Genomic DNA, 26,822 nt, shown 5'->3' with positions numbered 1-26,822 from the left:
GAATAAACTCCCCTTTATATATATATATATATTAGATTTTATCAATTTAAGTGCGATATTTTATCATTATTATGAAACTTATCTATCTAAAATATAGTTTTTTTTTTTTTAAAGTATTAAAGGACACTCGATTTCATTAATCAAACTCATACGATATCCACAATTGACAAATAACAATAGTGCATGAAAACATATTTAACAAAACTAAACAAGAATTAATTGGGGAAGGGCTAAAAATCAAAATACATAATTATAACAATTCATCACATTCTCGATTTGTTGTCTCATATAACTTAAGCGGATCCGTCGTCGCTTCACAATTTTGTGAGAAAGTAAATTCTTGTGCTGATTCCGTAACCAGCATCAGAGTTTAATCAATCGCAGCCCCGCCGCACAACCAGAGACCAAATTAAACACAAATAAAATATTGTTTTTTGAACTCTTTCTTTCGAATGACACATTATTGTAACCTAAGAAACAAAATCCTTAAGAAAAGATAAAGATTGGGGCTTTCCACCAGTAAATCCGATGGAAGCCTCTTCAAAATTGACAATAGAGGCTACAGTTTAGTGGAAAAAATTGACAATACTATTTAAAACATATATTGAAAAGATAGGTATTATTACAAACTTTTTGACAACACCAAAATAAATTTGTGATGCATGGATATAGTGAAAAAAACAGTTGCCTTACGTAAAATAGAATCTATATGCACGGGGTTTGACCTTGGCCGGCTATAACTCCTTATACGCATTGGCCTTTAGGGTGCCGAATAGTTCTATAATAAAAGAACCCAACTTTACCATTAGAGAAACCACTGAAGACAACAGTGCAAATGAAAACTTGGAAAATGAATTTATTCTTACTTTAACACTTTTTTTCATAATTTAATAATTTTCCACATTGTACTAAATCATTTCTAGTTGTCATAAATTGAATTAACGAGTAAAATATTAATTATATTTTTCATTTGATCTAAACCTAGAATAAATTAAGTGAATGTTTTTGTTGTTAATAGTTTTACTACTTTAATTTGCAAGGGATGAATTCGGTGACCGGTGATATTCGATATTTTGTCTGAATAGTGATTGGTTTAGGTATTTTTCATAGTGGATGAATATACAATTGTGAAAGGAGATAAGGAAAACATTGTGTATTTGTGTGCCACTCACAAGTGCTGTTGCTAAAAATTGAGTTGAAAGAGATACAAGGTTTGAAAATGTTGAAATTTAACCCTTAACTTGAATGTGCAAATGATCATTGATGCCTATTTATAGACACCATCCACTTATGTAATCTTTCTAGAAAGGTCCATAACCTCATCAAATGAAGGGTTATAAACTACGACACCTTTGAACATTATACATATTTTACGTGACGTACATACATATGTAGACATTATGTAAACATTTTAAGCATGTACAACATGTTCCATGGGCATTCTAGAGTCAGCGATGCTAAAATACTCTTCTCAGATGCATCTGGAGCATTTTAGAACCTTTCAGAGAGAGCATCAAACCACTTACTGCACTAACTATGCATTTAGGACGTTACCTTAGAAATTCGTCTAAGACATCATCTTCATTAGTGTGAGATATTATGGACCCCAAGTTTCGGTCCATTCCGAATCCATTTGGGCCTTTCAAATGTCCCATTATGTAACCACAATTCGGGTGTTTGCTACAAATATACCCTATTCCAACATAATGCTCAACAGAGGTAAGATTGCTCCTAGTAACCCCAACTAACCCTCTAGTCCACAATGCACCCGTTTCCCAATGACCCATGCCTTTGCATCCCATGAAGTAATAAGAGACAACTCATGCCGTTAAGGGGTTGAAGAATGAAAAAAAAAATAGGATACTTAAGTGAACGTAAAAAGTAATATTCATAAGGTAGGGTACAATATTCAATAAATTTTATATAACAAAACATGTTATTGATATTTATTTACGATGATTATTTGAGGAACGTAATACTCCAAAGATTTGGAATAGTGCTGATGCTCATACCACAATTTAAGCGTGGTTGACTGTGATAGTTTGGGATGAATGACCTAATGAGAAGTTTTGGTATCTGGCCATGTCGGGGAAATATTGGTCCTTGATATGATTTGTATCTCGTCCCATACACTACACCAAAAAAAAAAAAAAAAAAAACCCTAGTGTATAACATGGTTACTTTTAAAAACGATTTTGAAGTTAAAAAAGCACAACCTTATGGTTGGATTGACAAAATTTCTAGCCTGACTTGATGACTCAATTTAAACTAACTAAAATAAGGGCTTGTTCTCATACGATTATTTTCAGTTCAGTTTAGCTCTAATAAGTTCAGTTCAGCTCCTAATTTCCTTCTCTTATAAAATGTTCATTTCTATGCAGTTCAAATTAGTTCAGTTCATTTCAGCTCTAATAAGTTCAGTTGAGTTCAGCTCATTTAAGTCAATGAGAACATGCCCTAAATGGATTTTTATATGAAATTCCAAGGATGTTTAAATGATTGTGTTAAGTTAAATATATCTTAAAACTTAAACAACAAGCTGGTTAAGGTTAGCCATTACAAGTTGAAAGTATCTGCCTAAATCAAATAACTAATTAGGTCATGTAAGTTGAGATAACGTGAGTTCAGGCCGTTTAACCTATTACCTATTTATATACTCCGTATATATGTATGTATATATACTCATATTATATAGGCTAAACATGTTGAGGTAGCATAGTTTAGTTAACCCATAGTCAACCTGTTTATATTTTTTACATACAAATACTACAATGATTTTTTTAATAGAAGTTAATTATGGGGTAAATAAGTAGAGTCTTTTTTTTTTTTTGAGAGAAAATACGTAGAGTCTGAGCTGACTTGTATAACTTCAATTTTGGCCGTAAACAATTTTTTTTTTTTTTTTTTTTTTTTTTTTTTTTTTTTTTTTTTTTTTTTGGGAAACATGGCCGTGCTCAAAATAAAAGCAGTTAATCTGAGGTCTGAACATCTTTATAGTTCTGCTCCCTTCAACTGGGTAATGTTTCTTCCTAATATCGAGTGACACTTAATTGTCGTCATTTTTTATTTTAATTTGAAGCACGCTTAAATCTTCGAATCTTCTAGATTCTTCTCACCATTTTTGGGGTTTCTTTTTCTCCCTTAAACACACCCTTTTCATCTTTTTGTATGTAAATAGGGTTTTTTTTCTTTTCAATTTCCCATTAATTTATACCAAGTTTGTACAGGAATTCGATACAATCTGTTTGCCTATTTTTCGATTGCTCGGTAATTTTTGCTACCCTTTTCTAATTTGGTTATCTTGTTACATGCAATTACTTTTTAATTACATGCAATTTCGTTTTTTTTTTTTTTTTTTTTTTTTTTTTTTTTTTTTTAAAAAAAAATTTTAATCTTTGATTTCATATTTTTATTTGGAGTAGAATAGAAGTCTATTGCAATACTATTTTGGGGTTAATTTGCTATCTTTTATTTTCGTTTTATAGTTGAAGTTTGCTAAAAACAAAAGAATGGTTTGGGTTTTTTTGATTGATTAATTGCCTTTTTTTTTTTTCATTGTAGAATAATTATCATAAATAGGTAGGAATGGCTGTTTGTTAAAATATTGAAATATTGCATTGTGTTATATGTCTATGATTTAAGCTTGTTTGTCTGTTTTTTTGGTATTTTTTTCCACTTTTAATGTATATATTGTGGGAAAGTAGTTTGTGTTGCTTCTCTAATCTCTTTTTGGTGCCAATCTCTGGGGGTTTTTGCTAGTTTTATGAATTTTTCGTGTGTTTCGTATTACGATTACCTCGTTATCTTGTAATTGTTCCCTTTAGAAGATGCCTAGTCCTCTACTACTTTTACTTATTAAGTTAACATCTTTATAAGCATATTCCTAGTATGTTTTTATGTTGTTTTGGGAAGATAATCTCTTAGGTTGTGTTCATCTAGTTCTCACCAAAGATTTCTCCCTTATGTGACCGTTATAGGGATGTTATCGTTGTATCGGTGCTACAAAGAGGTCTTGTCATTGGTGTTTGTTGTGATTTTGTCAATGATAAATGTTTAGGAATTTTTTGACATAAATTGGATCTTTTCAATTAACTGGGTTAGTTATATATGCTTCAACTTTTAAATAGGCTGAAAATATTTTAGCACTGAGCCACTTTTGTTGGGTCTAGCTTGTGTCTTGTTGTTGTGGAGAATGAGCTCTTTAGCAAAAGTTTTGCTAAAATTTGTACTTGCTCAGTTGTTAGTCTCCATATTCTTGTCAAAGAGGAAAGGGTTGAAGACTTTTGTTATTAAGTCCATCTATATTACTAGTCTGGTTAATTGTAAAATTTTATTGACTCAATGCATTAAAACAATCTTAACACCATTCTGTTTTTCTCGTTGGATTCATATCGTTTTTCTATTTGTAAGGTTGGCTTTTCATCCCTGGACTGATTTTAATTTTTTTTTTGATAGATTTCAGCAGGAGTGAAAATGAACCCAATAATTGACGAGGACATGCTGTTGGATATCTTAGATAATTCTCTGCTGATATCCCCGCCAGAATTTGGAATGGAAAAAATCCTTGGCCATTGTGATTTTCCCAATGGTTATGGGACGATTACTGCACAGAATAGAATGCTTAATAATTGTGAGCAAATTGAGGGTGATGGTTGGAGAAACGGCAGAGAACTTTGTGAAGTGGAAAGGCGGTTGGTTTCAGAAGAATCTGAGAGTCACGACGTACCTGTTTGCCCAAATGCAGCCGAATTGCCTGCATTCAGTCTAGTGAAACTTGAAAGGGTAGAGGATGGATATGAAGAGTTGCTGGAGATGCCAGTTATGAACCCTAAACTACCAAGTGCTGTTAAGCATGAAGTAATGGATGAAGCAGCTTTGGTTCAGCCATGTTTACTTCCACGTCACCCAATCTCTCCAAATCATGGGCGCAAGGAACAAAGATGTCCATCTCGAAAAAGAGTTTCTCCTGTCCGTGATATCCGTAGGCGTAAAACGCCTAGACTTGATGAAACTCAGGACCTACATTTAGGAGAGTGTGAAACAGTATCAGACATTCATGAAGCTGCTGTGAATAATGTAAATCAATTTGGAGAACAGCCGGACGATAATGCTTTCCAGGACAAGATACAAGAAGATGCTGTTTTAGGAAATAGTGGGGATGTACTTGAAGACCCTTTTGATTCACAAAAAGGTGCTAGTGTTCACATGAATATGCAATCACCTTTGTTAAGTAAACTATCTAAGAATAAGGGACAAAGCGATTTATGTGAGGAAAGCAATTGTGAACAAGGAAAGGGATCGAAACAATCAGATGGTAATGGAAAACAGAAAACTTTTTCCATCAAGAAAAGAAATAAGAAGAAAAGCTCTACTCGATTATCTTGTAGCAACACCAAAGTGGTAGAAGGTAGAAATACAGGTGTTGAGAATGAAAGGGGCACGAGTATGGTGCAAGGCCCAAAGTCTGTGCCTAACCCTCCGAGAGAGGGGAAAGAGGGAGTTGAAGCCTCCCAATCAGTGGCTGGGGTAAAGATGAAAGAGGGGATGAAGCATGGCTGTGTTATGAGAAACAACAGTAATTGTTTATCCGATACAAGTGATGCTCGCCGTAAAGTACGAGATACATTACGCTTATTTCATGGTGTTCTCAGAAAGTTAGTGCAAGCCGATGAAAATAAGGCAAAGGGCCGAGTGGATGCTAGTATTCAGATAAGTGCTGCTTTGAAGATTTTTAAGGATCATGGAAAATATACTAGTGCTAAAAAAACGTTGGGGCATGTCCCTGGAGTTGAAGTAGGTGACCTTTTCACCTATCGTGTGGAGCTTGATATTATTGGGCTTCATAAGCCACTCCAAAGTGGTATAGACTTTGTCAAGCTAGATAGCAAATTAGTTGCAATAAGTGTTGTGGCTTCTGGTCGCTATGATAATGTTGTGGACAACCCTGATGAATTGATATATGTCGGTCAAGGAGGGAACATAGCTGGCGGGTGCAAGCAGCTTGAAGACCAGAAGCTCCTAGGAGGAAATTTAGCGCTTAAGAATAGTGTTGATAAGAAGAATCCGGTGAGGGTTGTTCGAGGATTCAAAGAGAGGAAAACAATCCGTGGGAAACGGGTCACAATTCCGACTTATATTTATGATGGGCTATACACTGCTGAAAGATGTTGGCAGGAACGTGGACCTCATGGAAAGTTGATCTATAAGTTTGAGTTGAGAAGAATTCCACATCAGCCAGAGCTCACTTGGAAGAAACTCGAGAAAGTAAAGAAATCAAAGACTTCTAAGGCACAGAAAGCTCAAGTGGAAGATATTTCTAAAGGTAAAGAAGAGACCCCAATTTTTGTTGTCAATACAATAGATGATGAGAAACCCTTGCCATTTACCTATATCACATCAGTTATGTATCCTGATTGGTGTCGGCCCTTACCTCCCAAGGGTTGTGATTGTAAGGATGGGTGTTCAGATTCAGAGTATTGTGCTTGTGCCCTCAGGAATGGAGGTGAGATCCCATACAATTACAGTGGAGCACTTGTTGAAGAAAAACCCTTGATATATGAATGCGGGCCCTCATGCAAGTGTCCTCCAACTTGTCACAATAGAGTTAGCCAACATGGTATTAAACTTCCTCTTGAGGTCTTTAAGACTGAATCCAGGGGGTGGGGTGTGAGATCATTATCTTCCATTCCATCAGGCAGCTTTGTATGTGAGTATGTAGGAGAGATCCTTGATGAGAAGGAAGCCGAACAAAGAATTGACGAAGATGAATATCTTTTTGATATTGGGAGAAACTACAATGATCCCACTCTTCGTGATGGGCTTTCAGCTCTTATGCCTGACATGCCATCTAAATTTAGTGCTGTAGTAGAAAATATTGGTTTTACCATTGATGCAGCAAAATTTGGGAATATTGGAAGGTTTATTAATCATAGCTGTTCTCCGAACCTTGTTGCACAAAATGTCCTTTATGATCACGAGGACATGAGGATTCCTCACATAATGCTGTTTGCTTCTGAGAATATACCTCCCTTCCAAGAACTTTCTTACCACTATAACTATACTATAGACCAGGTTCTTGACTCTAAAGGTAATGTCAGGAAGAAGAGTTGCCACTGTGGCTCAGCAGATTGCACTGGTCGGATGTATTGACAAACTTATGAACTTGTGCAACTTGCCTTTCATGTAAGCTCTCTTAAAGATAATGGCTAAGTTTTTTACTATCCATTTTGGGAATGCTGCTACCTTATACAGTGAAAGTCACAAGTTTCTAGACAATTACAGTGCCATCTTTATACATTTCATTCATGTATGCTGTGTCCCTGCATTAGCCTGAGTATTTGTATCTTCTTATGTGTGTGGTACCCTTTTTGCTTGATTAAACTGAAGATCTTTACTTTTGACATTGTTTCCAATTTATTCATAAATTTCTTTTCTGTATATATCTGATTTTGACTTTCATTTTGTTATTTTATGACAATTCTATGATTTTAAGTGAAGATAAGCAAGTATTATTCATTCTGACTTTCGCACTCTGTTTTCATCTGTTATTTTATGGAGGGTGTAACCACATATCATGGCTATTGTTTAAATGAATTGGGCCAGATTTGAAGGATTCATGTTTTGCATTTTGAAATGATTAAAAAAATTTTCATTCAGTGGAGTTGGGGTTTTGGGTGGGTGGGGAGGAGGGTCCAGGACAGTCAATTTGCGTTATGTACATCCTTGAAAGTAACAAGTCCATAGGTAGGTTATTGCCATGAGTGGCCAAGATTTTCAGTAATTACTGCAGGGTTTGTTCATTTTATGACGTACACCTATATGCAGGATGAAATCAGCTTATTTGTTTTACTTAAGATTGAAATATAGGAACTGTTGCATGTGTAGTTTTATCCATGTCATTTGAGGATGTTTGTTACTTTGCTTAAGTTATTAGGTTTTGGATCTCTCTGCTTCTTTGGAGGTCTGTCAGCTACGCAATTATTGTTTAGGTGCATTGTAGACTTAATTGAAGGATTGGATCGAGCATCTTTTTGTGTTTAATAAGGCTTATGTTGGTTTATGCTTATGCTTGTAGAATGGAAGGACATTGGAAATTGGTTGTTATTGTATTATGATATCAGAATTTCTTCTAAATTGTTTTCGATTTGGCTGGGTTAAGAAGTGGAAAGTTCTTGCAATTCAATGGAGATTGTGATTAGGAAAAGGACTTGGTCTTTGACATTGGTATATCCGTATTTACATTGGATATTCAGTTTTGGATGAAAATATACACTTTTCTCATTAAGTCACCGAATTTGAATTGAAGATGTGTACAGGCTCTGCACTAGCTAGTACCTGAGTTTTAGTAATAAAGTGATTGAAGATGTAAAATTAGCATTGTGTTATTATTGAATCAACTTGGTTTGTTTCGCTTCATTTCTGATCCGATGGAAGGTCTGGATTTTATGCATTTGGGGTACGGAATGTGAGAGGATTTTGGGGGAAAAAGCGTGTTGTTGTCGGGGTGTGGGTGGGTGGGCAGTGACTTGTTTGAGTGAATGAGCGGTAGCAGGACAGTCTAGAAGACCTTTCACAAACATCAGGTTTTTGGTTGCCCTGGTGGTATCTGGTGTTAATGAATGTGTCATGCGAAGGAGACTGTTTTCTAACATACAAACTTCAAAGTATTTTGCTTTGTTGGCGATTTATCTCCCTCAGAGGTCCTTTTAAAATTTAGGCTGGACAATATATAGGCGCATAATCAGATCGCTTTAAATCTTCCTTTGAAGTGTCAGTCAGTCTTATATACTGCTGCCTTTATTTTATCTTTTGGGCTGCCACTTATATACGGCTAGTAATGTTTTCTCTGTGTGTGTATATGTGGGTGCGCGCTTATGTTTCAGTAGTTACCTAGTGAAACTTAAAGATGTTAATTCTTGGTGTTAGTTTTCCAAACTAATAACCCCAACTTGCACTTTTTTGTTTCGAGCCTTGCCTTTATGGATAATATTGATAGTTGTTCAGTTAGTTTTGTATGAAAATCAATTTACCTGTGTTTCTTCCGTTGCAGGAAACTACAGAGGATCGCGTCACAGGATTTGTAGTATGGCGAAAGACCGAAAAAAGGTTCTTCCTGCTGTTCACCTTGACTGAGATATGTTGTCTTTCTTTCATGGGAGATTGTTGAAATCAGTTTTGTTCACATGTTTCAGTCTCAATAAAGTTAGAGAGTAGAAGCATCTTCTGTGTTAGTAGCTGTTAATTTTTTTTATTTTTATTTATTCAAGATTAGAGCCTTAGAAGAGGCGGCTGTAATTAATTAGTTGCTATCATCATTTGTAAGTTGTAATTACTTTTCTTTTTTGCTAATGGGATTAACATAATTGAGTTCTGGAGTCTACCTCAAGGCTGGCAACTGTTAAAGGCAGCACTCAATCTAAATCCATTGTCATGTGTATACGGCAGGGGCAAAATTGTAATTTTACTTTAAGTTGATTAGTGCATTTGCCGTAGCATTCATTAGTTGAAGTTTTGTGTATTCTTAAATCTATAGTCCATAATGATATCAATGTTGCACCACCTTTTGTTCGGAATTAGTTGTCACATACTCACGTTGTCTTAGCCCTTACTTTACTTTGAAGGATGATATAATACACTTATTATGGATTACTATTTTAGGAAACGTGATAACTTTGTTTAGACAAACAATACTAGTAGTGCGAGTTGATAAACGCGTATCCGAATTATTACTAGTACTGAGGAGCAAAAAAGCAATTGAAGCCAGAAGAACTAACCACAAATGTCAACTTATACGAAACACATCCATTTCAGAATGCATAAGAATCACCCTTCACAAGTTCTGTCCAATCTTTTTGCTATAGCAGTAGAGTTTTTCACTTTTTTGATTTCCTTTTGTGGGAATGAAGAGGCACAAAAATTAAAGCTGATTGAACTTGACAATTTAAGGATTGAATGCAATTTCCTAAATTAGTTAAAACCGCGTAAAATCCACTTGAACATAGTACCTATATAGTGAAATGGTGTACTGTTAGATTTGAGAAATTGAAGCCAAAATGCTCTGTAAGACACTAGAAGAACACAAACACTAGGTGGTAGGACCAATTATTTGTTGTGTGTGCTCGAACTGTTGATTGTTACTCCGTTCTCCAATTTATTGAACTTAACTGTATAGAAGGAAATTATTATGTATCGGAATAATTAGGAGATTTAAGACTATTTTTATGTTCATTTGCTCACAAGGTACAAGCATATGGACAATTGGACAAAGAAACAACGCGTTAGACACAAACTATGTGGTTACTGACTTACTTCTTGATATAACCCCCTTTTCATTTTGCATCATTTTAAGAAATTGTTCTACTCGTTTGTTAGCGATTACCCTCATTGTCTATATTGCGATCTTTACTTCAAAAATTTTGGTTGTTAGAAACTGGTTAACGTAAAATTTAAAATAACGTACTCAGAAATCGAACTTTCATCAATATTTGTGGAAAATAAAATTAAATAAAAAACTATACTATATTCTTTTGTGCTACAGTTATCAAATCGCGTCAAAAGTTTTTCTATAGCAAATTAGCAAGTGTGGAGAGTTACCGTGAAATGTGTAGGCCATTGTCACATATGTCAATTACTTATATAGATAGAAGCTAATCAATGAGATATACTCTTTAGTACGAGGAATGTTTTTGTTTTTATTATCCAGATTGTAGCTTAAATTATTAAGGGGGATTATAGTGTAATTAAGCCTACAATTCACAATTTACAAGTGGGAGTTATGTGGATCGTCTTGACCCCACCTCCAAAGGAGGTTTTGGATAAGTTGGCATGTGAGCGTGCTTAACTTTCTTTTTGTACAAAATTGTTTATATATGACCAAGAGTAAAGAGGGTTCGCTAACATGGTACAATCACTTGTTATAGACATATCTTGATTGGCCTTGGGCATAGTCCATTGCCTTCCATAGTTGAATTGGTACCTTGCCTAGGGCATCACACTCGGATCGATGTTGCTTAAATTTGTAAGAGATAACTTATTTAATCCTATATGATCGAGTTAAGACATAGTCACATAGTAATTGATTTGTTATCAAATAAGTGGATCAAGATCCAATGCATACATCGAGCTAGATTACTTAGTTAAAGTATTGATCTGATTTGAAAATTAACGACAACATAGCTAAAAGAAAATCAATAGATTATTACTAAAATACACTTAACCTAAATTAGACCAAAATGAACTTATACTGAATGGATTGACTTTCCATTTAAGTATGCATGATTTGATCTAATCCTATAATGCAACTTGCTTGCCACCTATGAATTCAATCATAGTCATATATGTGGTAAAAAAACAATTACGGAATACTTATTAAAAATCTCAAGGTCAAAAGCTAGAAAAAGCAATAATTAAACATGATTAGTCTTAGATTTCAAATATAATCATTGAATTTCTTTAATAGAATTAAGCAAAATAAACATAATTAGTTCAATAGTGGGAAGGCAAATGTGATCATTGTGCTTGTCCCTTCAAAAAATTCATCTTCCCTAATGAAAACACTCCTAGAAAAAGCTCAACTACCTAACTCAACTACTCGTGTTCTATATAGCCTAACGCATTATATATATTGGTATCATATTCTAAAGTTACTACCTCAGAAATTCCCAAATTCAAACTTTTTTATTGTTTGAAAAAAAAAAAAAGTTTAAGAAAAGATAGATATATGGGTTCCATAATTAAAAATTACACGTATGATAGTGTTGTTGTTGTGCTATTACTCCTGCCTGCATTAATTTGTTGCTTAGAAGAGCCCATCTTTCATTCCAAGGCAACTTATTATCATGCTATTGATGGTCTTGGAACCCCAAGTACGTTTATATTATGTTCAATAATTAACGAGTTTTATGCATGAATTTTTAGATCATACACTCGTACAGTTGTACTTTGTTTATCATAATTAAATTTTGTTACAATTTGTTTATGTGTACGTACGTAGTAATAATTGGTAAATTATAACTTTGTTACATACAAGATTTGGAAATTTGATTTAATTTAATTCAATTTGTTTGAAAAATAGGGGGAGGGTGTGGATATGGTGAATATGGACGAGTTATCAACAATGGAGATGTAGCTGTGGTTACTTCTTCTAAACTCTACAAGGGTGGAGCTAGTTGTGGTGCTTGCTACAAGGTATATATATAATAATCTTACTATTTTTATAACCTTAACTATATTAAGATTTATTATAATTGGTTTTGCATGAACATATATATATATATATATATATATATATACATAGGTTAAGTGCAAAGAGGCAGTATGCAATGAAGATGGAGTGGTGGTGATGGTGACAGACTACGGTGTATCAGACGGCGAAACCGACTTCATCTTAAGCAGTAATGCATTCAACAAAATGGCAATGCCTAATTATGAGAAGGAGTTAAGGGATGATGGTAGAGTTCCTATTGAATACCAAAGAGTTGCTTGCCAATTTCCTGGCAAATCTCTAGCTCTTAAGGTTGCGGAACATAGCCGATTTCCTTCTTATTTGTCATTTCAGTTCTTGTACCAAGCTGGAGATGCTGATATCACTGCTGTTGAAATGTTTGAGGTATATACAATAACCTTTTATTTATTTATATATGTATTTTTTTTAATAGATAAATGTATATTTTTGTAATTTTCACCTTTAACTTCATGCATGGTTCTAGGCTAATCTTTAAACCCTAGAAATAATTATGATGTCCAATAGGAAAACAATTAAATTGAATTTGGTTATTGATTGAGTGGAGAAGTAACTCAATATTGAAATTAAACCATAATTTGTAAGAGGTTTAATATTAAGAAATGGTATGTAGTTCATGAATCTTGTATTAATATTAAGTCACCCGTGATAATTAAACAAATATGTGCAATCCATCACCATTCAATTATATAATAAATCACTAGTGAGTACATACAGTTTTGTTGTAATGAAAAAAATAAAGATGTGACTAGTTGCATATAGGCTTCCGCATAATAGTTTTGACACTTATATTGAGAAATCAATGTGAAATCTCTTATCTATCTACGTACATGTATATTTAATTTGATGTTGTGCTTAAAAATTGTACAGGAACAAGCCCTAGAATGGAAGAGATGCCGGAGAGCGTATGGAGCAGTTTGGGACATAGCAAATCCACCAAGGGGTCCTCTAACAGTGAGGTTCTTCTTAGATGGAAGTGCAACTAAGAGAGCAAGATGGGTGTTGGTGCCAAAAGTCATTCCTATCTATTGGCAAGCTGGTGTTGCTTATGACACTTCTATTCAACTTAATCAGCTGGATAATTAAGGACTACTTTATCCATGTTTAATTATATATGTTGGACTATTGATTCTTAATTAATTAAGATCATGCATGTATGATTTTGTGGAGTAATCCTACTTAATTAAGAAACAAATTAATTAAATGTTTATGATTTTATTTAAATGCCACAATTGGCTTCTTTAATTTGAATTTAGTTATGAGTGAGGGGTTTGATTCTAGTTATTACTAGAAATTGTATTTTCTTTTAATTTTCTCCTCTAAGTTAGCTATATAAGGAGTTTTGATTTGAGCTTTTTAATATTGTTCGACATTTGGATGTAATAATGTGCTATATTTTATGAATTATGATGTATCTTTAGTTTGTTTTAGTCATCTTAGATTAATTGATTGATTAAATGAGTATTGAAGAAGAAACACATATGTGGCAATTCTAAAGCAAAGAGAGAAAACAAGCATGTTATAATAGGGTTGCGCAACTCGTAAGGAAAAAAAATACATGCTCAAAGCAATCAGACTTGAATTGTACTCAAATTACATGATAACTTGATTTTATCCTAAGTAAAAAAAAGTTTGATCATACTAAAACTAGTGATTACTTAATTCATAATAGTCTAATTATCAACATACTCAAATACGACGAGCCCAAATTAACATAAACTTAATGAATAACTCATTATTTGAATACTTTTTGGTATGAACTAAACCGAATTGATTATAACAGCAAGCCAATTAAATACGGAGTATTTGATAGGCATACTTTAGTAAATTTGAAGAAGATAGCTTCCTAAAGAAAGTTTGCTCCTTAACTATAGGACTATTGACTATAGGTTGTAGTGCTTTTTGCAAGCATGCTCTAATTTAAAGTACTTTTTGCACTAAATTAAATGATGATCATGCCTTAACTTCTAAGTTTAGTTTGCTTAGTTTGGTCCTTGATCATTAAACTTGTATCTCCAAATGCAAGGCATGATAATTGAGTTTTCTTTATTCTTGGACTTTGAAAAATGAATGAAATCGGCATAATTATAGAAGGTAGCTAAATTCTCAAGGTTATCTTTATCAAGCCAACCTTAAATATATACATACTATTTCCATGTAATTAAATTTAGTTGTCATATGATCATATGATTCATATTATAATGTCACCATTTTCACTCTGTCTCGCTTTACAATTAAATTTTTTAATAATGACTAAATATGTTTTCATTTAAATATTGGTGACATACTTCATCGATTTTTCTGCTTTAGATTTCTCTAATATCACTTTTCAATTCAAAACATATAATATCGACAAGGGAGCGAGCATTAAAAAGCAATTAAACATAGTAATAGCTAGGAATATATTTTTATTATTACACGAGACAATACATAGTAGTACATAGATATAGTCCCAACTTTTATTTTATTATTGGAAATCATCTAATAAATAAGGAAATGAAATTTCCACCCAAAAAAAAAAAGAAATTAAAGTACTAACTACTAACTACTAAGTGATAAAAAGTGCTGGAAAAGTTGGGACTAATTAAGGTAACATACATATAATAATAATGCAACCTTGAATGGTTTTCATAACAATAATTTGTAAGTTTAAGAAAGTTGAATAGAAGTGTCATAAACAACACCAGCTTGCCAAGTAAGTGGGATGACATTAGCAACAACAACCCATTTTGCTTCAGCAGTAACACTTGCACTTGCAAAGAATCTAACTGTTAGTCCACCTCTTGGTGGATTTTCCATGTCCCAAACTGCACCATATGCCCTCCTACATCCCCTCCATTGTAGATTTGCCTCCTACACAAATTCAAAGGTTAATCACATATAATTAGTCTTATAAAACATACATTTTCGAGTAAGTTATGGCTAGAGGTGAGTATGGGCTGGGCTGACAAAAATTAATTCTAACACGACTAAAGGAGTCTATCGTAAAAACTGACACGACATGAATTCCCAACCAGTAGGCCATGGACCATGCATGAACTTTGTTAACAAAATTTGGTGCAAACACGAAAAATAGTCCACATGTTGGCTTGCTTAATTTTAACCAATCAAATAATTTATGTTTGTGGACCCACAAACATAATTGGGCTCATTGAATCATATGGGTCGGTTGTGCATGAGCCCCTTTTGTGAAAGATCGGTATGAACCTGATACAAAATTACTTTTTCATGACCCTTTTCATCCAACACATCTCATTGAAGCATGAGGCTTGATAGTCCAACATGTGGGCTTGCATAGCCTAACCTTTCCCACCTATGGTTCTAAGCATGTGCATGGTGGTTGATCGTACATGACCCCTACGTGAAACTACTATAAAAGGCCCGATTTGTCAATTTAGTAACATAAAATGATTTTAGGGCCAAATTAACAAAATTGCACTTGGCTGCTTTCAGTATTAGCATCCGTAGGACTGTAGCCCCGCCTCTGGTATTTGTGTAGCTCATAAAAAGTCACACATGTAGTTTGTTATTCAATAAATTATTATGAGATCATTTATAAAACATACCTCAAAGATTTCGACGGCAGTAATGTCGTAAATTCCAGCCTGATAGTAGAAAATCATGGCAAGGTAGTTAGGATAATGAGCATGCTCATGAACTTTAAGCATGAGATTGTTGCCAGGGTATCGGCATGGAACTCGTTGGTATTCAATGTTAACGTGACCATATGCCTTGAGTTTAGCCTCCATGCCGGACTCGGCCATCTTTGCGAATGCTTGGCCGCTCATAATGAAATCGGATTCATGACTTTCACCGTGGTCCGTCACCACTACTTCAACTCCGTCGTCATTGCATTCTGCTTCTTTGCACTTTATCTGTATTTTTACACCCATAGAAAATAAATTAGCTTAGTCATGCATCTTACGTAACCACCCAGAACTGATCCTTGAATCTGGATTAGCCCAAAGGGTGAACCGGGAACAAATTAATCTATTATCTTACATATTTATTATGTACATGCATTTTGCTCAAAAACAAAAATTATGTACATGCATAATATATGCATGCATACGACGCAGCATACGCTTGGTTTTTTTATATGTACCGTATCCATAATTATTATATGCATGTTAATTAATTCATGTAATAAATAGTAATGTTAATATATGAATATATATACATACCTTATAACATGCACCACATCCAGCTCCATTTCTAAAGAGTCGTCTGGGAACAGCAGCTACGTCACCATCATTCACAGTTCTTCCATATTCACCGTAGCCACATGCACCAGCTAGTCATTCAATCAAAATACAGGATACAAGTTAATTATTGTTATAATTTACATAACTTATTAGCTATAATGCACGAATATGCAAAAGTATTATTCAAGACTTTTGAATGACCCTATTGGACTTAACTCGTCACACCTAGAATCACAATAATCGCCTATTCAGTTTAGGATACCATACGTCCATACCATCAGACCCTTAAATTGAGGAAGAGTAATTAGGATCACGTGAGTAATCCTCAATCTCAAAAAATCTATTTACGACCAAATACCTCAAAGTCACAACTCACAAGATATAAATACAGAATTTCGGGTTATTAGCCAACTAAACAACCTTCTTATACATAATAGATGTACAATACTATAAATAGACAAAGTCAAGAATAAAGAATAATAGTAAGTGTGCATGCATACTTGGGGTCCCTTTACAATCAGGGCTGCCGTAGTAAGTAGCTTTTGACGATTCTTGAGAGTAGCACAATGTTGGCAAGGAGAGAACAAATGTAAATACAAAAACATAACAACCATACTTAAGTGGAGAATACCCCATTATTTAAGTATTAAGATACCCTAAAAACAAATATTTAAGGTATGGTAAGTAATTAATTTAAAAGAAGAGCCAATTTCTAATAAGTAATGATATGGGATAGCTAATTAAGGCATTAGCTACAAATTCCTATTTATAGGAATAGAATTAGGTAATGGTACATTGGTAAATTAATCAAGGATTTGCCACTATAATCCTCCACTAAATTAATAAGGTGCTTAAGCTGCTTTGCACTTACTAGAAAGCTTAGGGTTTTGGACAAATGTACGTACAACAATGTAATTTTTGACTTTATATATAATTGGTACTTGGTTGTTAGATTGTGTGTCAATTATATATAGAATGACAAGTATAAATAAACAACATAGCATTATAAACTAATTAGTGTATGCTTTTATAATTACATTGGTTAATCATAAACTATGACGAAGCCAATGATTAATTACCAGCAGGGATTTGTACTTGGAGCTTGTGACGCGTTACCAGGCCACTTCCCCAAATGAGAATAATTTGCGTGTACCGGGTGCACAATTATAATCTATGTCATGTATTCGCTTAAGTTATTATTTTAGGGATGACCCAAAAATAAACATTAAATCGTTGCCTTAGCTTTAACCACAAAATGAGTGATTCATGCAATAGTGATCCGAGTCTAGTGTAAGAAGATATAACAAATAGTGTTCATCGGGTGCATATGAATGATCAGAATTTGTGTTATTGATAATAGAAAATAAATCGTGAAATATGAGCCCCATTATATTAATTATAATCATACTCCGTATGTGACATTATATATATTGCTGGCTGATAAGCAGGTAATGCATTAGTATATATTATTGATCAAAAACAAACTCAACCAAAAAGTGAGTTAAGCTGATGGATATAGTTGATCCGACTAGACTTGGTTTTATAGTATGTCATTCCCCTCATATGAAAGCTCTTTGGACTTGAAGAGTGAACGCAACATGGAGATTCTTAATTATAAGATGCGCTAAGTATCTCATCACAAGGAGGGTAGAGATTTTAAATGTGACCCAATCCAACGAAAAGTCTAAGTTGATGGTTAGAACTTCATGATTGGTATTATACTCTATTGATATATATTTTTTGTGAAGTAATTTCAATCAAAAGATTTATAGATGTAACTTCATCCCTAGATATGTGTTTATGAGCTTGATGATAATTACTCCGTATGTTATAATTGCAATTCATAATAATACAAATCTCACTTGTAGCTCAAAAAAAAAAAAAAAAAAAAAAAAAAAAAAAAAAAAAAAAAACTCACTTACAAAGTTAAATTAAAATATAGCTAGGTTTGCTCTACTTGTTTTTAAAACTAAGCTTGTATAAATTAAATTTAGTTAAAATAAGTTTAGATAAGTTCAGTTAAAAATAATATATGGGCTATGACAAATACGCGGTAACTGAGTAACTCTGTAAGCATACTAATAGTGAAGTTAAGCCATTTATGATAAGATAATGTAGTCCAATAAAAGAACTAGAAATTTGAGTTATAATTTCTAAGACCTACGTAGAATTTATATTATGTAATTTAAGAATAATCTCAAAAATTTAAATTTTACCGTATAAGTTTTTATGATTGATAGTTTAAATGGTCACTTGGTCAGTCAAAATTGTTGCAATCATAAAATGGTGCATTCTTTTTACCATAAAAACACATTTCGAGTCTAATTAGCTCAAATAAACAAGTTCTAATAAGGTCTGATATTTTTCCATCAGTTTCAATTAGGCTCAACAAGTTTTCTCAAGTTTAAATATACTCTTGCAATCAGGTGTATCTGTGTGTAGCTAGTAACATCCAATCAGGTCCAATATATTGCTTACTGCATTAGGAATTCTCCTCGTGTGGAGGATTTCCAAATATATTGCTTTTCATACTTAAATAAAAAAAATAAAAAAATACAAAAAATTTACTCATACCAAATATGATCAATAGAACACAATACGATATCTATTAAATTTTTTGATGATGTAAAGTACAACAATCTCCCTCAAACTCGAGACAATAATTCAATCAATAATAAGTACATAGTACATGGTCTCGACTTTATTCATTATGATAAACTCTAATCACTATTACATAATCTATAAATTAAAAATAATATTGTAATACGAGGGTAGTACGTACTTCTAATACGAAGTACTTCGTATAATCGTATTATACAAGCACTCGATATATATTGCGGATCAAATTGAAATTTATTAAGTAATTAAGGATTTTTAGTTGAGAAAATAATAAATTTAAGAAAGTTGAACATTAGTTTCAACGGTAAGACCAGCTTTCCAGTAAGCAGGAACAACATTAGAAGCAACCATCCATTTGCCTTCAGTTGTACCACTTCCGCAAGCGTAGAACCTCATTGTGAGCTCCCCTTTCGGAGGATTGTGCATGTCCCAAACCGCGCCGTATGCCCTTCTACATGGCTTCCATTCTTGGGTATCCTCCTAGATAGATAGATGTATAGGTTAGCTAGTGCAATCAATTAAGTACAAAAATATACGTCATAGGAAATAAGTACATATAAACGGAGTATTACTCCATAAGTCCATATTTATTGTACCACCAGGACTATTTTTTAGCTCATTTATTCATTTAGACGAGCTACATAGAGTACATGAGCAAACGATCGATCTTACTATATATATGTCGTACAAAGTATATGATGGTGAGGCATACCTCATAAATCTCAACCGCGGTGATATCATACATTCCACCTTGATTCAAGAGGACCAAGGCCAAGTAATGTGGGAAAAAGCTATGTTCATGGACCTTAACCATGACATTTTTGCCAGGATATTTGCATGGAACTCTTTCGTATTCAATATTTACGTATTCACAATCTAGCAAATCCATCTCTTTTCCCGGCTTAGCCATTTTGGCGTAAACTTTGGCACTTAGGATAAAATCTGCGTCGTAGGTGAATGCATGGTCCGTAGCTACCACCTTTACACCCTCTTCGTTGCACTCCGTTGCCTTGCATTTTACCTGCACCGTAATCAAATTAAAATTATTACAGCTTCGTAAGTACATCCGATGCATACTTAACCATAATATAACCAACATGTATGGTAGACGTGCAGTAACACTATTGCTTTTATATGAAATAGAATGTATGCGTATAGTTTGGTATGGAAAACTCATTAATGTGTATAGTAAAACTTAATATCAATCACGAATTGTATATGTATTTTTTTTATCTTCCCAAATTTAATTTATATCATTACTCAATACCACATTAAAAGTAGTAATGGGTGACAATAAAAATTGTCCGTTAGTTTTAGGTTTAATTTAGAGTAACAATACATAAGTACCTGATAACAAGCACCACAACCGGTTCCATTTCTAAAGAGTTTAGACACAGCTGCTACATAGCCTCCGTTAGCAGTTTTACCATAGGGACCATATCCACATGCTCCAACTATTTGCACATAAAAACGACATAAATAAAAATAAATCGCAAAAACATAATACTCATTCCATCCAAAATATATATATTTGTCACACTGCTAATACGTAGTTCAAACATATGTGACTATTAATTCTGGATAGACAAATGAGTCATTTATGATTTATCATAAATTAGAACAATAATGTATAACTTACCTGGAAACGATTTACAATACGAGCTACCATAGTAGGTTGCTTTACACATTTCTTGTTCATCTGTGGATTGGCATAATGTTGGTAATACTATTGCCATAACAATTAAAATAGCATAATTTTGGCTAAGGGTTACGGCCATTTTTCTCATAAAATGATGAAATAAGCCAAAGAATATAATTAATAGATAGGGTGAAAGTTTCTTAGTTAAACTAAGTAATTACCTTAATGTTGAATGAGAAGTTTATAATTAAGCTTCACATATTTATAAGGAGGGTTGATGATTTTGACATATTACCTTTTTGATCCACTAAAGATATAGGAAGGCAATGGTGTGCCACTAATTTTGAGGTTTGCTACATGTATTAATAGAGAGGCTGACAAATAATACTTTGACTTAATAACTTAATTAATATAATTCCTCGAGTTAGTATTCAAGGAGTCAAATTTAATTAATGGTATATGGTTGTTAATTAATTAATGGAATCATCCACTATATAAACATATAATACACCTTGCTAATTCCAATATTAAAGTGGGGTTGGTGATTATAGTATGTGTACACATCTAGTTAAGCATAAATATTAAAATTTGAATAGCATACTGATAGAGTATAAAACATAAATATTACCATCAGCTTAAGCTAAGTTTTTGGTTGAGATGGTCCATTAATATGGTGGTATTGGAGCCAGCATGACACAAAGGTCACGGGTTTGAATCACTTTTATAATATATATATATATATATATATATATATATATATATATATATATATATATATATATATATATATATATATATATATAGGGGAGGGATCCGGTGAGAATAGGTCCATATGTGAGAATTCATACTTATATGAGAACTGATTTAAAATTTAGAACATATGAGTAAAATTTTAGAACATGTGAGTAAAAATTTAGAACATGCGAGTTAAAATTTAGAACATGTGACTCAAATTAAAATTCTGAACATATGAGTAATAAATTAGAATATTTGTGTGATTAATATGTTTAGAACATCTAATTTTAGAATTAGAACAAGTGATTAAAAATTTAAAAAATTTGCGTTATGAAATTTTAAACATATGAGTAAAATTTAGAACATCTGACTTAAAATTATGAACATGTGAATAAATATTTAGAACAAACTGATATAAAATATAGAAAGTGTGAGTAAAGAATTTAGAACATACGTGTAAAAAAAAAAAGAACATACGCTTTAAAATCTGGAACATATAATTAAAAATCTTAGAACACACGTTTTAAAATTTAGAACATATAAGTTAAAATTTTGGAATAAGTTATTTAAAATTTATGACATCAAACTTAACTAATTTATGGTTTAGAACATGTGAGTACTTAATTAGAACATTTGATTTAATTTAGAACACCTAAGGAAAAGTTTAGAACATCAGATTTAAAATTTAGAACATACGAGTAAAAATTTAGAACATAAAGAGTGTTCTCACATATGAAAAATTCTCACATAAGAAAAATTCTCACAAGAGCCTTCCCCTATATATATATATATATATATATATATATATATATATATATATATATATATAATTAATCATGAACAAATTGTGATGATTTGTATGCTATTCAACTTTCAGGGTTTAATCAATGTGATAATGTTAGGATATATTGGAGATTGAAATAAGTTTTATTATGTTAATTAGGAAGTAATAAATAAATTAAGAAAGTTTCCTTGTTGCATTTAGAGGTGTGCATGATGAAAACCATATATATAGTTGTTAGAAAGAAAACCAGGCCGGTGGTTGCGCCCTGTCTAGACATGTGTATTACATATTGTTCAACGTTGATAGAAACAAATATATATAGCCTTCTCAATGACATTGGACGTGACTAATACAAAGAATTAGAGAATAATGACTAATATTTTATCTTGCTATATATACTGATACTGCTGTAGGAGAAATTCCCTAGCTTTAACATGAAGATATCTAGCATGATACTAAGAGCCTGTTCTTTTACGTTGAAATTCAGTTCAGTTCAGTTGAATTCACTTCAGCTCAGTTCAGTTCAGCTCCTAATTTCCTTCTCTTATAAAATATTCATTTCAGTTCAGTTCAGATCAGCTGAGTTCAGTTAATGAGAATAGGCCCTAAGTCTATTCCATAATGTTTATATTCAGATGTTCTTAAAAAAGGGTTCGGCATGTCATTAGGGTTTTTATGCATCCATTTTTTTTATTTAATTCAAGTTTTTGTCTTTGTATAGGAAGTTATTGCGGGGAATAATTTTTCATGCATGCATGATACATTTGACAATACAATTAAATCTTCATTTTTTAAGTTCAAATTTCCTGTAAAGATATAGGAAATGTTACAATAATTTTTAAAATGATAGAGATTCCCCCTTCCCCAGGTTAGAACAAGTTGTTTTCTAATAATTGCAAGTCGGTCATGATTTTTTCGAGTTTGGCTCGTTTACTTTGATGAATTTAAGATATTTATTCAAGCTTGCTATTAACAAACGATTTTGATTAAGGTTGTTTGCAAGTAGTTCGTTCGTGAGCGTATCAAGTCACTTTAGTAAAGAAATAACATGGATTCAAACACAGCTTTTTAAGCATAATAATACTGGAATTTATCAACACAATTGTAATTCAAGTACACGGTCCATAATCTTATTCAATCACTAATGAGGTAAATAAAGAGAAATCAAAGTGGTAATGACCAATAAAATTGGCTAATAGTTACAATTAGAGTTTAATGGCAAGCTCAAAACTAGCTCCTTTCTCGCAATTAGCAGGAATAAGAGTAGGTGATTCCACCCACGTGGCATGATTAGTGTTGCTGGCAACAACAAAGTATCTAATTTTGTAACCTCCTTCTACTCTTGGTGGATTTTCAAGGTCCCAAACTGCTCCAAATGGCTTTCTCATGGGCCTCCATTCTTGGGTTTCCTCCTGCATTTACAAATTTTAAACAATATTAAGAAGCCCAATAAACAAATGACTTTAAAGTGTGCCCAAAATATTTCTCTATATTAAGATTTTCATAATTCAAGTATCCATCGATACACATCATTATGTAATTAGGTAATTTAACCTTAATATCACGAAACAAGTGCAGATTGTCTGTGCGGCGTCTGAATCCTTAAGGCTCGATTCAGACCCTTTTTAGCATGTGATATTAGGCTGTCTAAAACAACCATGTAATTTGATTCAATTACCTCCAATATTTTTATATTTTAATACTACCTCCGTTTCTTATTATGTGTAACAAAGGAATATTTTATGTTTCACAAATAATTAATACCCCTTTATTGCACATAACAAGAAATGGAGGTAGTATAAATATTTAACATATAATGTCGTAAATTATTTTAGACACTCAATAATTTTGAGAATGATTCTTATTATGATGTTTTATATGTCCCCTCCCACGTATACGTGTTGATTTGAGAGCTAAAATTTACAATTATCCCGAGTGTAGGATAAAAGGGAGGAAGAAACAAACCTGCCAAACTTGAGCACCCACAACGTCATATAGACTAGGATTATATGTGATTATAATGGCCAAGTAGTGAGGGTATCTTGTGCCTTCATGTATGTTAATTATGAGGTTTGAACCACTGAAGGTGCAAGGGACTCGACGGTATTCGATGTTAACGACGCCGTATGCGAGCAGCTCGGCTTCTAACCCGGGCTGGGCCATCTTAGCATAGGCCTTGGCCGGAAATAGGAAATCGGTCCAGTCGCCCACCCCAAAATCTGTGGCGACCACCACCACCCCATCTTCCGTGCATTCTCCTGTCTTGCACCTTACCTAGTAATTATTAAAATAGGGATATTATTGTTCAAATATATGCATCATTGAAAACTGTAAAAAAAGTCAAATACACGATGAACATTATGAAACGGAGGGAGTACCTGGTAGCAAGCACCACATCCAGTGCCGTTTTTATAAGGTCTATGGACACCAGCTACATAACCATCATTAGCAGTTCTCCCATATTCTCCGTATCCACATGCTCCAGCTGATTAGATGCAATTAAGTTCATAATATTAATGGTATACAATTATAAAATGAACAGTTAAACATAAGCACAAAGTCCATATTATATTTACTCAGGAAAAGAAATTTAATTTATTAATTAGTCCTACAAAAAAAACATTAGTTTGAAGATTCTTAAGTAATAGATATGTATGGACTTCAAAGAGTGATTGGTTAGATTAGCCTATAGAAGATCTTTTTAAGTATTGATAAACATATATAGCATATTAGCATCTACATATATAAGTTCATATAAAAAGTAAAATATTAATTACATCGGTCCACTTGTGTTTCATAAAAGAATTTCCAAACTTGAACAATTTTAGATTATACATTTAATGTTTATATGTAACCCTAAAATCTACCTAAATATTTACCCTTTAATTTAGCATACATTGAAATAGTTAGTCACTAATTTGTTATATCACATTTATACATAAGCATTTGCTATAATAGATGAGATCAAATATAATAATATGGTTATTTTTTAATTATAAATGTGGTAATAATATTACAGAAAACTACTTAAAATTTAACGTCATCCCATCATTTTCACAAAAGTAATCAAATAATCGATAATTTACTTTTTTCCGTACTTGTAAAAAGTTAATAAGGACCTAATAAGCTGTAAGCCAAAAAACGTACATAACTCTAATATGCAAGTTAAGACACCATGCATGCTACTAAAACATAGAGAAACAAAAAGGCATACTTGGATTCCCTTGACAATTCGGACTACCAAAATAGGTTGCTCTAGAGCAAATATAATCTTGACCATAGCCAAGTACAAATAACAACATCATTATCAAAGGAAGTATAATATTTTTGTAATTAAGGCTAAACCCCATTTTTTCAAGGATTAGTAGAAATGAAAACACAACAAGCTAAAAATGCAAGAAGCTTATATAAAACAGATAGTTGTAGAAATGGTGAGAAATGAAGCTAGAAACCCTAGATATTTATAGCACATAATTTTGAATAGAAACAAAAAATTAAAATTTAATTTAAAAAAATTTAAATTCTAAAAATTTGACTTCCACTATTGTGACAGAGACAGTAGAGTTATTTAGAGATTATGTACAGTTTAACAATGAACCAATCACTAATTAAGCAAGTCTACATTAAAACTAAAGTTCCTTATTAATTTGAATTTAATTTATTACTTTTTAGTGCACTTAGGTTTATCATTTTAGTTAAGAAAGATGCTATGAATGATAGTCCTAAAAAATTAAACAAGTACAACACTTTTATTTTTTTAGCACTCAAGTGTTCAATTTTGTCACAACTAAGTTAGGAGCTTAGGACACATGAGAATTAAAATCTCTAGATATTTTCCTATGACTTTTTTTTTGACAAATAATAGTGACATTAGAATTTTGTAGTTAAGTCAAGTCTTAATAACTTCACAATTATTTTCCCTCAAAAAAAAAAAAAAAAAAAGGTCACTACATTTCTATAAATAATATAAAAATTATAATGTATCATCTTGTAAAAGTAATTTTTAAGTAAATAATGCATTTGCATAAGTGAGTAACAAATTAAAAGGCATATAATATCAAGAATGCCACTATATTAACAAAAATATCGGATATTATTGAGGAATGACTCGTTGAGATTGGTTGCCACCATAGTCTATACTTTTATCAACGAATTTTGCTTCTTGTCGGGCTAGACTCACCCAATTCATATAAATTATTCCAAGACTTATTAAGGATCTACTCGAAATTATTGCTTACCATTTGGATCCATAAGCAAATTATCATGAAAGATAAAATTTTACTTGTGTGTCAATTTTTTTCATTCAAATAAGTCACAAGTGCATTCCATTACAAGTACTTTAGGATCAAACCTATAATATTGTTTGAAAAACATGTACGGGAGTAGTGTTTGGCTCATCAAGTTGGAATGGATTGGTATGAAATCTCATACTTGAAAGGTATGGATTCTTAAACCCATAATAGTACAAAGTTATTTGGTTTTATTGTTGGAATGGGTTCTATCCTTTATTAATAGAATGGATTGTGAATCTTAGGGGAAGGCCGGGGTGAGTATGAGATTCCATGGGTATGGGGGAGAGTTAGAATCCCTTGGGTATGA

The 26,822-nt window shown here is 32.7% G+C and overlaps 4 protein-coding genes and 1 pseudogene across 5 annotated transcripts; 2 read left to right on the top strand and 3 right to left on the bottom strand.

The window, feature by feature from the left end:
* Nucleotides 1–4,465: 4,465 nt before the first annotated feature.
* Nucleotides 4,466–9,431, top strand: LOC145598164 (histone-lysine N-methyltransferase, H3 lysine-9 specific SUVH6 pseudogene; annotated as a pseudogene). The gene is made up of 2 exons (XR_014103485.1): nucleotides 4,466–7,182; nucleotides 9,050–9,431. The product of XR_014103485.1 is annotated as a histone-lysine N-methyltransferase, H3 lysine-9 specific SUVH6 pseudogene (transcript).
* A 2,263-nt stretch (nucleotides 9,432–11,694) lies between these two features.
* On the top strand, nucleotides 11,695–13,626 carry LOC145599018 (expansin-like B1). Its single transcript, XM_081655429.1, has 4 exons — nucleotides 11,695–11,864; nucleotides 12,074–12,186; nucleotides 12,296–12,607; nucleotides 13,112–13,626. The coding sequence occupies exons 1-4, from the start codon at nucleotides 11,720–11,722 to the stop codon at nucleotides 13,325–13,327; spliced, it is 786 nt and encodes a 261-aa protein (XP_081511555.1). The 5' UTR covers nucleotides 11,695–11,719; the 3' UTR covers nucleotides 13,328–13,626.
* Nucleotides 13,627–14,758: 1,132 nt separating this feature from the next.
* On the bottom strand, nucleotides 14,759–17,082 carry LOC145599198 (expansin-like B1). Its single transcript, XM_081655605.1, has 4 exons — nucleotides 16,947–17,082; nucleotides 16,426–16,535; nucleotides 15,808–16,116; nucleotides 14,759–15,094 (listed from the first exon to the last, which is right to left on the bottom strand). The coding sequence occupies exons 1-4, from the start codon at nucleotides 17,080–17,082 to the stop codon at nucleotides 14,891–14,893; spliced, it is 759 nt and encodes a 252-aa protein (XP_081511731.1). The 3' UTR covers nucleotides 14,759–14,890.
* A 2,259-nt stretch (nucleotides 17,083–19,341) lies between these two features.
* On the bottom strand, nucleotides 19,342–20,843 carry LOC145599197 (expansin-like B1). The gene is made up of 4 exons (XM_081655604.1): nucleotides 20,705–20,843; nucleotides 20,413–20,519; nucleotides 19,778–20,086; nucleotides 19,342–19,545 (listed from the first exon to the last, which is right to left on the bottom strand). Exons 1-4 carry the CDS (start codon nucleotides 20,841–20,843, stop codon nucleotides 19,342–19,344), a joined length of 759 nt encoding a protein of 252 aa, XP_081511730.1.
* A 2,467-nt stretch (nucleotides 20,844–23,310) lies between these two features.
* On the bottom strand, nucleotides 23,311–25,640 carry LOC145599328 (expansin-like B1). Its single transcript, XM_081655727.1, has 4 exons — nucleotides 25,438–25,640; nucleotides 24,602–24,708; nucleotides 24,189–24,497; nucleotides 23,311–23,635 (listed from the first exon to the last, which is right to left on the bottom strand). Exons 1-4 carry the CDS (start codon nucleotides 25,571–25,573, stop codon nucleotides 23,429–23,431), a joined length of 759 nt encoding a protein of 252 aa, XP_081511853.1. The 5' UTR covers nucleotides 25,574–25,640; the 3' UTR covers nucleotides 23,311–23,428.
* Between the last annotated feature and the right edge of the window lie 1,182 nt (nucleotides 25,641–26,822).

Source organism: Chenopodium album, chromosome 20 (assembly GCF_948465745.1).
Source record: "Chenopodium album chromosome 20, dcCheAlbu1.1, whole genome shotgun sequence".
Classification (NCBI taxonomy): Eukaryota; Viridiplantae; Streptophyta; class Magnoliopsida; order Caryophyllales; family Amaranthaceae; genus Chenopodium; species Chenopodium album.
This window is presented reverse-complemented; position numbering and strand designations above follow the sequence as displayed.